Source organism: Parasteatoda tepidariorum, chromosome 6 (assembly GCF_043381705.1).
Source record: "Parasteatoda tepidariorum isolate YZ-2023 chromosome 6, CAS_Ptep_4.0, whole genome shotgun sequence".
Taxonomy (NCBI): domain Eukaryota; kingdom Metazoa; phylum Arthropoda; class Arachnida; order Araneae; family Theridiidae; genus Parasteatoda; species Parasteatoda tepidariorum.
This window is the reverse complement of record NC_092209.1, coordinates 86,390,696-86,401,687: the sequence shown is the minus strand read 5'-3', so window position 1 is coordinate 86,401,687 and position 10,992 is coordinate 86,390,696. Positions and strand designations below refer to the sequence as shown.

Here is a 10,992-nt window from a genome sequence, read left to right as displayed (position 1 = left end):
CAATATAATATTCTAATACCAAAAAAATTACTTGCGTAGCGTGAAAATATCTTTTGTGATGTAACTCTTTCAAAAGTACCTAGAAATGGTTGCCAGCAGGGGTGTACATGTAGATTTATTAAATACACCTTGTGCGCCACCTAAGAACCAAATCTAAAACCCAACACTCGAAATTTTTGCTCTGTTACAGTAGTACCCTGTTACAATTGACCCCACTCTCCCCTACTTTAACTTTCTTTGCATTTGATAGCACATACCACATTCATTTATCTGATTACAATCTATTTTATGTCTTTGTTAATTCTGGTTAATGATTTTGAAATATATCGATAACTATTTTTTTGTTGTCTTAGTCTATATATTTTTAAAATATATATATATATATTGTGATAATTTTTTATTGCCAAAGTTTTATGTTTTTAAGGAATACTGTGATAATTTTGTATTACCAAAGTTTTTTTCCTAATGTATAATGTGATAATTTTATACTACCAAAGTTTTCATGCTACAAATTGCCATAAATATATAATGAGATATTTCTGTAATGTCAAATTTTAAATGTATAATGTGATATATTTATGTTACCAAAGTTTTTATGTCTAATGTCGCTTGAATTGTTGTTGATGTTTATAATGTTGTCCCGTTTCAGGTGAAAAAAATAAAAAAATAAGTCCAACAACGAAAATCTTGCCGAAATGATCCGATATGAGTAATACCGTGTAGATATGCTTGGGTATTACTGAACTAAATATGACTCTAAAAAAGGGATAAAATCGCTGGGAAAAGTAAATAAATATCTATTTTAACAAAAAAAATTTTTTGGAAGGCTACAGTTTAATAGAAATTTAAATCCAAATTTTTCATTGATAATTCAAGAATAAATTGCTTAATCGTAGAAATATTATTTTGCCTTGATAGTTCTTTAACCTCCATTTTTAAATTTTAATTAAAATAATATTTTATCCATCATAATATTTTCGTAGGGCTAATATTTACCTTGAAAAAACTTTACATTAAAAATAATTGTAATAAATTTAAAGTTGTAGTGTGAATAAATTATTGCATTGGAGCAAAATATAGCCTGTTCCAGTAAGACAAATTTTTTTTTGAAAATAATTGTAATATATTTAAAGTTGTAATGTAAATAAATTATTACTTTGGAGTTACAAATATCCTATTCCGGTGTAACAATTTTTTATGAAAAATAATTGTAATATATTTAAAGTTATCGAGTGAATAAATTATTGCATTGGAGTAACAAGTAGCCTGTTCCAGTAAGACATCTTTTTATTTTTAATACACACATTTTTTCATTTACAGTGAGTAAAGATGTATATTATACAATCGATATAAAAATATTATACTGCGAGCTGCTCGAACGGCATATTCATGGAAGTTTTTTATAGGATCACTGCTGTTTCGATGCATTTTAATTTTAAGAGAATAACATACCTAATTTCTGACAACCTACAGCTCTAATCATTAACAATTTTCACTGGCAGTTACAATGCACGATAATTGGGTACTCGTATTTCTAGAAGAAGGAGACCTCCCATACCTAAACACGTGACCTACGACGTCAGCGCCAGATACTTTTTATCAGCAAAATGGCGTATTAAAGTTGAGTTAAGTTTCTCTACAGAAGTTAGAATGCTAATTAACTATAAGTTAATTCAATACGGAGCCGTATCGCACATCGAATGAGTTAAAATATAAATCTCTCTCGTCTACTCCTTTTCTTTGACTTAGATTTATTATTTGTATATGTATTTTAATGTAAACCATGATATATTTTTGTTTTGTGTAACTGGTAACTTCGATGCATAATTAGTTTATGTTCCACAGGGCTTTCTGCCTATCTATGTGTTAGGTCACTGTGTAAATATATAGGAAAACAATTGAAATCTTTGAGAAAGGATCTTTGTGAAAGAACTTTGAATGTGTCACTTATGAGAATTGATACTTGACAGGCTTGGCTTATTCGAAATAAAATGGAAAGAACAGCTGCTAACGAGAAAAATTGCCACGTTTCAACCACCAATTAGGATCGAGATACCCACACTACGTCACTTGCAAGTATCCCATTACGCTACATAATCTTCTTTACGTCACGTGAACAACACATCACGTGGGGATAACGTGAGATCACCGAATTTGCATTTTTCTTTTAAGCTATTTGAAACAACGCCCTTGTAACACTCTTAAAAACGTCATTTTCTACACATAAATTACCTGAAGCCAACGAAATTTTTTTTAAAAGTTAAAACTATTTCGTTAATATTATTGCACAAAGGGCATTAGAAAGATTGCGTGGATGTCTTGAACAATCAATCATTTATGTCTTGATGTCTTGATCAATCAATCAGCATTTATTAAGACTGCATAACCATGCTCAAAACTAAAAGGTACATAATGATAAAATTAAATAATTTTAATTTATGTTTTTATTATTCATTTCCGCTTAATGGATTTAAAGAAAAAAAAACTTCATAGTTGTGTGTTTGTAGTTATATTTTAAAGAGCACTTTTTTGCTTAGCAAAATTGTAAAAAAGAAGAAGAAAAAAAACGTACACAGCTTGCTTTTCTTGTGCTTGTTTGTCTGCTAAGCTGTCTCGCAACAAGAGTGGGATTGTTCCAAATTTTTCGCAGGTGGTGAAGGGGGACGGGTACATGTACAAACAATAGGCATACAGACATACTGCAGACAAAATTTATATTCGATTTCAGCAATGAAAAATCGAAAATAAAATATTAGCTTTCTAATGACAAAATTCAATTAAAAAAACATTCCGCAGCTTCGAGTTAGCAGTTAACATTTATTTTATGTTAATACATGCATTCTTTTTTCTTCAGTAGTTACGATGATGTTTATTTTTTTAATTGGAAGTTGCAGCGAATTTTAAAGAATTCAGATTAAAGAAGAAGAAAAAATTGCCATTGTAAGGAATACCGAATAACAACACTCAACCTTAAAAAACATCAGTGTAATAAATACCGGACAACATGACTTTAACTTAAAATAACATCAATGCAAATAATGCCTGTCAGGAACATATCGGTCAAATCGTTACATGCTCGTTGTCCTGTATTTTTGTAGTTTTATGTAGATAAGTTGACCCATTATATTTAATACCTTATTTTTTGAACTCCAAACAAAATTAGCGTTAAAAACATTTGGGAGAAGGCGGACTAAAATCGCCCCTATACACCGGTAGTACTTATGTTTCGGTTCTTTATCACAATCAGTTCTAATGTTAAAAGAAAAACACACTCTTATGTGTTTCTCTAATAGAAATACAAATTCATAGAAATTCAAATTCTTCATTTTATTGTTACAGATTAATTGCATTTTTTGCCAATTTGAAGCTATCCAATACAAATTAAGACAGAATGCTAAACAGTCTGAACAATGAAAGAAAATATGATATCAACTATACAATTACATAGGACACTAATAACCAAATAAAACAGGGTATCCGTAGCCTCCATATGGCACTCCAAAGCCACCATATCCTAAAACTTTGTCCATTTCATAGGGGGATATCAGGGGAGGTTTAAAATCCTTTGTTAGAATTTCTGGTTTTAGTAAACCTGGTGGAAATCCAAGGCCGTATCCATATACTGCCGGAGGTTTGTAGTCGCCAAGAAGAGGATAAGGAGGAAATGGTAAATATTCGAATGGCTTAAATTCCGGCACATGTTTGGTTTTTTCTAATAATTCTGGATCTGCAGAGATGGAACTAAATAGCATAAGAGTGACTACTGTAAATATCTGAAAAAATAAAAATAAATTAGTAGGAAGTATAAATTTTATGTAAGTGAATGGTTGAACAAATATACCGAGTGTTCGCAGAACAACTGAACAATAAAATCAATTAACACTGTGATTCAAAGCTATGTCGCCTATAGGCGACATAGCTTTGAAATAGCACAAAAGAAAATGCCGAATATAAAAAAGCCATAATTTGGGTGCCTTAGACTTGAAGCAATATGATGATTTTAAGTTATACATATAATATTGGAGAGAAGAATTATCTAGGTTTTAGAACAGACAAATAACTAGAATATGTCAAAAGTTATTAATTAAAAAAAAAAAAAAAAAAAAAAAAAAAAAAAAAAANAATCGCCTATTTGGCGACATTTTTCTATTTAGACGAAAATTATCAAAATCACTGCTTTAATCTTAGTTTTTGCAAATTTTTATGAGCTCAGGTAATTCAGAATTGGATTAAGCTTTTTAATATTAAAAAATTGGACCACAAATGCTTTTCATTTTCTCAAAACTGTGGCTTTTCTTCATATTGACGTTTTGAGCCATTTTCAAATTAAGCGTAGACAGCACTGGCTTTAGATAAGCTAAGCGTGACCTGTCAGTCCATAAGTAGCAGTTACAAACTCGCATCAGCAATTAAGATAGCATATTAATCGCAAAAAACATCATTTCATATTACGACGGAGACTACGAAAATAAATGGAAGCAGATAGAAATGTTGCTCTTGAGCTTTCAACATTATTCACTACTTAACAGATGGTACTGCTAAATAATAAAAGTGTTATAAATACCCACTAATTGCAGCAACGAAGCTGTTCATTTTGATGAAAAGTAAATCACTTTTATAATTCATTTATACTAATTATTATTTCTAAATTAAATATTTCCTCGTAAATTACATTTAAAATTTATATTTATTCAAATTTAATGTGGGAACATTTTAATTATAAGTAATAATAGTTTATTAAAAATGTATTTATACTAAAACTTATTTCTAATTCTAAATATTAGTAAGAAAAGATATTGAGTGATACATAAGCTCCATTAAAAGATTGAATACAAATTTTATTTACTGAAAAATTATTTTATTTATTTATTTCAACAAAATATAAGACTTAAATTTTGAAGTGGAGTAGAAATCATTAAATTTTATTATTAGTTTCTTTTATTCATTATTGTGCACCATAATTTTGCTTTAAAATTTGTATCGTAATAAATAAAAAGTTATGGGGGAGGAGGGCTTTTAAATTTATTCTCCACAAATGATTTCATTTTATTTCAATGGTGCTGCCATCTATGAAATAATGATGAAGTGTTTATTATTAATAATTTAAGAACTCCAGGAAAAACTAATTGCGTTATCACTGAATGCAGGGCCATAACTACGTCGAGGTAGTCGGGCACCAACGGTCAAGGGGGCCCTATATAAAGGGAACCACATCACAATCTTTTAAAATTAAGCTTCTCTTCTTTGTTTTTTTAATAGAAAAAAAATTGTGCGGAGATAGAATTGCAGAAAATTTTTCTGTTAAAAATAACGTTATTAAAAATCTGTATTCTTTCTTTATTTAATGAAAAATTATTTTATTTATTTAGTTATTTCTTCATGTATAATACTTAAATTTGGAGGAGGGGATTTATAAAAGAAAGAAAGTGGCATAGAAATCATTAAATTAAATTATTAGTTTCTTTCATTCATTACTAAGTAAGTTAAGTATGTTAAAATTCGTATCCATAATTTGGATGAAGGAATAATAATAATAATAATAAAAAGTTATAGTTTTTGAACTCATTCTTCACATAAGATTCCATTTCATTCAAATGGTGCTGCCATCTATGGAATAACACTGAAGTATTTATTATTAAAAACCACAGTTGATAATTTATAAGAATTTAAGAACATTTTGTTATATTAAAATTACTCAGTGCAAAACGTCCGACAAACTGCATTAAGTAAGTGCCCCCCTTTTCGCTTAGATTACATAAGCAAATTATTTACTTACTTACTTTATTGTTTCTTATTTGTTTGATTTGTGAAAATTAAATATATACTAGTGCAACTTAACTAAAAAAAAAAAAAAAAAAAAAAAAGTAGAAGGTATCAAAATAAAGCANACTGTTTGCTTTGTTTTTTAAGTGAACAAATTCAAACCGCAATTTCCTTTTAACGTTAAAACATGTACATTAAAACCGTTAACTTTGAGAAAGGTGCTCTTTTTAACAAAAAGATGTTGAAAAATTTACTTTCGTTAAAATTATTTTTTTACTTCAGCACAATTCATAACATATTATTATAGTACAATTTAGTATCAGAAAAATGCCTTATTTTGTTAAACAGCACGCACTTAAAATGGAAAATTGTAAAAGGATTCCAAAGCTGTGCTATTTTTAGAATTATCATCTGAGTTGAAATATGTGACAAATGAAACGGAATTTTTGAACCTATTTTGTTTTAAAAAAAAGTATTAGTGAGAGGGTTAACATAATTTATGAACAGAAATGAATGAACAGAATTTATAAACAGAATTTATGTTTACAGAAAGTATGACTAAAAAGTTTTCATATATTTCGTCATTAGAGGATAAGAATAATACTGCTCCAAGGAACCTTCACAATAAATTCTTTATTTCAAGAACTGAAGTCTGTTTGAGCGAAACATATTATTGCGCGAAAGCTTTAACGAGACACTCATTCCATTTTATCTTTCGACTTTTGAAATTTCAATTTAAAATAAATTTTTTTTGAAATCCCTAAAAAAAGTCTTCAAGGCGAAGGGTTTGTTTTTAAGTATTTTTTTCAACAATGGCTAGTCTTTTTCATTTTAAATATTAGGTCAGAAATGGTAGTAAACATAATATTAAGACCCTTTTATGTGACAAATTATATTCTATAAACTTAGTTTCATTAAAGCGTTTATCATAAGAAATGAAACCAAAATTAATTAAAACCGAAAAGCTAACAATAAATTCAAACCGAAATTAGATAAAAAAGTAAAGCGATTAAAGTTCTTAAATTTCTATGGTGAAAGAAATATGTTAAATTATATTTAATCATCATGAATCAACCCTACCCCTTTTATTTACTGTTTCTAACTGTTGTTTAGTATTGTTCTAATGAGGTGAATGCTAATAAGGTTTAAGTAATTTTAGCGTTAGTAAAAAATTTAACAGTAATGGAAATAACAATATGATATCTATATACCATAAAAACATGGTGATCAAAAACCATAATTCATTTTCGTAGGAGCATTCTTTGTAACATAAAAACATAGTGGACTAAATCCATTATTCATTTTCGTAGAAGCTTCTATATAACATAAAAACATAGTAGTCAAAAACCATTATTCATTGTCGTAGGAGCATTCTTTATAACATAAAAACATAGTAGTCAAAAACCATTATTCATTATCGTAGGAGCATTCTTTATAACATAAAAAACATAGTGGTCTAAAACCATTATTCTTCGCCTAAAAGGAGCATTCTTTATAACATAAAAACAAAATTGTCTAAGACTATATTATTTATTGCTGTAGGAACTGGTTAGCCTGAAAATCATTTGGTAAATATAATAAGTTCCTTTACACGCAGGCTCTAATCACCCGTAAGTAAGTTATGATTTATGATCACATGTCAATTATGATTCTTTGATTAACAAAATTCGGTATTTTTATTCCTATAAAATATTCATTTATTCTTTATTTAAGGTGTTCTTCTGCAACACTTATTTCATCCCTTTTTACTGAGATTAATTTTATTATTCAATATTAAAGGGCTCAAAATTAATAGCGGCATTCTTTTAATAGAAAATAGCTCCCCTTTTTTTCTTATTACGATAAATATATTTTATATTTTATAAATATATTTACATCATTTTACGATAAATATATTTATAACACTATCTAATAGACTATTTTACAATTATTAAACAGTAAATGAGTTATATATTTACTTTTATAATTAATTTCGCTTAAAACTGTGTAATAAATTACTACGAAAATGCAAAATGTTATTTTTATTTAACTTTTCGCTCTATAATTAAATAATCTTGGGCAAAAAACGTTTAAGGACTTTTTATAATAACCAAAAATTAAATAAATCTTAAAAACAAACACACTTGTATATAAAATTACAATGGTAACTGAGCAAAAGTCAAATGGGAAACTAAATTTGGTGAACCAAATCAGTGTTAACATAGTAAAAAATTTTAAGATCTTTTATTTGAATAATTTTTAATTTTGACGCAACAAATCGTTTATCTCAACGAAGGATAATAATTTAACGTTTTTATAGATAACAAAAATTAAACAGAAAAAATTTATAATAAACAAATTGTAGATGAAGATGCGATGATAAGCGAACAATATGATATAGCTAAAATTTTATCACAATCAAATGGGAAACTAAATAAGGGGAGCCAAATCGGTTTCAAATGAAATAAAATTTAATAAACCTTTAAATTTTAAATTTTTGATGCAACATTGTAAAAGAAAAATTGTATTTTTCTTTTTACTGTGTATTATTATATGTATGTATACAATGTAATTTATTGCAAAAAAAAATAATAAAATAGTTGCGAACTAATGATAAGAGTTAGCTAGCGAATTGGCATATTATAAAATATATTAAAGCAATTTGCATCAATTTATTCCGTTAGCATAATATAAAATATATTCTTACCAGATATCTCATCGTAGTCATTTTGTGTTTCAGACACTCATCACATTTGACTAAAGGAATAATAATAAAGTGCTGCTAAAAAAGATTTCAGTATTATTTTATACCAATTTATCCCCTCTTTTTTCGTTTAATAATGTTTATTTCTCGGTAATGGTGTAATATTTCTCAATTGATTGATTTTACGACAAACCGTGAGGTAAAAGTGCTTGAATTTTAAAAGTTTATGTATTATATCAGTTACAATAGCTTATTATTGGCTTATGACTGAAAATATTACGAAGTATTACGGATAATTTTGATTAATTTTTTAAGGATTATTTTACGATTCAATGCGTCTTGATAGGTCTATTCGGAGGAATTGAAGTTGCTGTGATGTGCGAAACAAAATGAAACCGCTAGAATTTTCGACTTGTTTCAAAGTGTGTTCATTTTGCGTAAAAAGCAGTAAATCCGGGCAATCGACGTATTTTCAGATGTTGAGTTTCCTTTTTTTGTAGAACACTAAGCAAACTTTTTAAGTTTAGAAAGGTTACTTAGAGCAAAATATTATGTGCAATGGAAGAAGTCATAAATTAATATAAAAGCAGTTTAAAATGCATGCCTCGTGAAATGAAAAAAGAATTAAAAATTCGCAAAATGTACCTTGGACTTCACCTGATTTAGACCAAATAAGTTTTTTAACTTTTTGTCTATTTTAGAAAAACAATCTGGCTTAAAACAATCGGTTTATAACGAATCTCTTGTTCTAAACATTTATAGAAAATTAAAAAACTGTCCATAATCTAACTCAACATATGCTCCGGACATTTACGCCGCACTGTTTTGGACTAAATAATTTTTTGAAATTTTTTTTTCTGAAAATAATCTAATATATATGAGTATTTTGATTATAAGACAGTTTTAATATTAATAATAATGAAACAACCCACCAGCGTTTCATAGCTAGAGTTTTCTTTTACATTTTTCAATTCAAAGAATAAAATTGAAACAATTTAACGTTTTAAATATCTGAAACAAGCGAATTTAAAGATATTTGTATTAACGTAAACAATTTAAAAATTGATTCTTAAAAAAACAAAACAAAAAAGCTCTGCATTAAAAAAATATTTCATCACCACAAATTCTAATTTAAATATCAAATAGCTACTAACGGTATTATATTCCAATTAAAATCTGATATGCTAATTAAATTCCCTCTTGTTTATTTTTATTTTGTAAACGCAGGCAGCGGTAAAAGTGTTAGAAATTTTTTTTCGATACAATATATGCAATAAAGGAAACACTGATTTGATTAATTAATTATATACGAAAACTAAATAACGTTCCCTAAAACTAAATGAAGTGAAAAAATCATCAAGCCAAGATACATATTTCTACTTTGCGAGAAAAATTTATTTCTCACTGGCGAAAAAAAAGTGTATTACTAGGGTACCGTAGAGATTCCCCTAGCCGTCGGGCTTACCATGGGAGGTTTTTGGGGTTTTCATCTGCATGTAACGGGTTAGTTCTATCAAAAAAGTCGTCCACGAATTCAAATTTTTCCCAATACTTGATGCAGGAGTTCCTTTGTTTTCTGGATTGGGTTCAAAATTACAAAGCTACGGATTTGAGCATTAGCAGTCGTAAGCCCAAAAAATTGGATTGGCTGTTCAACAACGGTTATAAAATAAAGTAAAAAATTAGTCTACCAGAGCCATGGAGGCTCAGGGGAGAGAACGTTCCCCTTCCAAAGCGGGAAACCAGGTTCGAATCCTATCAGCCATTGCTGGTTGATACGAATTCCGCACCCAGCTTGCACTGACCCCAGTGCGTGACGTAAAATATCCTCAGTGGTAGTCGGATAATGGGTTAGAGTCCCCTTGCCAGTAGGCTAACCGTGGGAGGTTTTCGTGGTTTTCCCCTCCATGTAATGCATATGCGGGTTATTTCCATTCAAAAAGTCCTCCACGAACGCAAATTTCTTCAAATACTTGATCCAGGAGATCCATTGTCTTCTGGATTGGGTTCAAAATTACAAAGCTGCGGAGTTGAGGATTAGTAGTCATAACCCCGAAATCGGGTCGGCTGTTCAACGACGGTTATAAAATAAAAATAAAGTTATTCTCCATTTGGTAATACATTATAAAATGAACCTAATGTGAGAAACAAGCAACTGACTTCAGTAGTTTAAATATAAAACAGTGTCGAAAATGAGTTTTGAATCTGTTACACTATTAAATAAAACAAATATGTACCGATTTTTAAACTTGACACTTTTTCATTTATAACACTATTTGTTCTTTCAAATATTGGAGTAAACGGATTCTAGCAAACGTATTTATAATTACACAAATAATTTAGAAATTATAATTACTCGTAATAAGTCAAGAACCGTGCATTAAAAAAAAAAAAACTAATGCAACCTTAAAAATTGTACTTTAAATACTTATAAGCATAAAATATACCAACGATATTATATCCCAGGGGTCGGCAACCTGTTTGTCCTTAAGGGCGCAATACTAAATTTGAAAATCACCGAGGCCGCACATTTTACAGATAATCAA

The 10,992-nt window shown here is 28.6% G+C and overlaps 1 protein-coding gene across 1 annotated transcript; it reads right to left on the bottom strand.

The window, feature by feature from the left end:
• Positions 1-3,317: 3,317 nt before the first annotated feature.
• On the bottom strand, positions 3,318-8,555 carry LOC107444006 (uncharacterized). Its single transcript, XM_016058051.3, has 2 exons — positions 8,450-8,555; positions 3,318-3,773 (listed from the first exon to the last, which is right to left on the bottom strand). The coding sequence occupies exons 1-2, from the start codon at positions 8,468-8,470 to the stop codon at positions 3,453-3,455; spliced, it is 342 nt and encodes a 113-aa protein (XP_015913537.1). The 5' UTR covers positions 8,471-8,555; the 3' UTR covers positions 3,318-3,452.
• Between the last annotated feature and the right edge of the window lie 2,437 nt (positions 8,556-10,992).

What these genes read in the sequence shown, in the direction of transcription:
- LOC107444006 (XM_016058051.3), bottom strand. Translation starts at nt 8,470, where the DNA reads ATGACTACGATGAGATATCTG. An exon ending in TGACTACGATGAGATATCTG is followed by an intron (nt 3,774 to 8,449) that starts GTAAGAATATAT and finishes TTATTTTTTCAG; the next exon opens with ATATTTACAGTAGTCACTCT.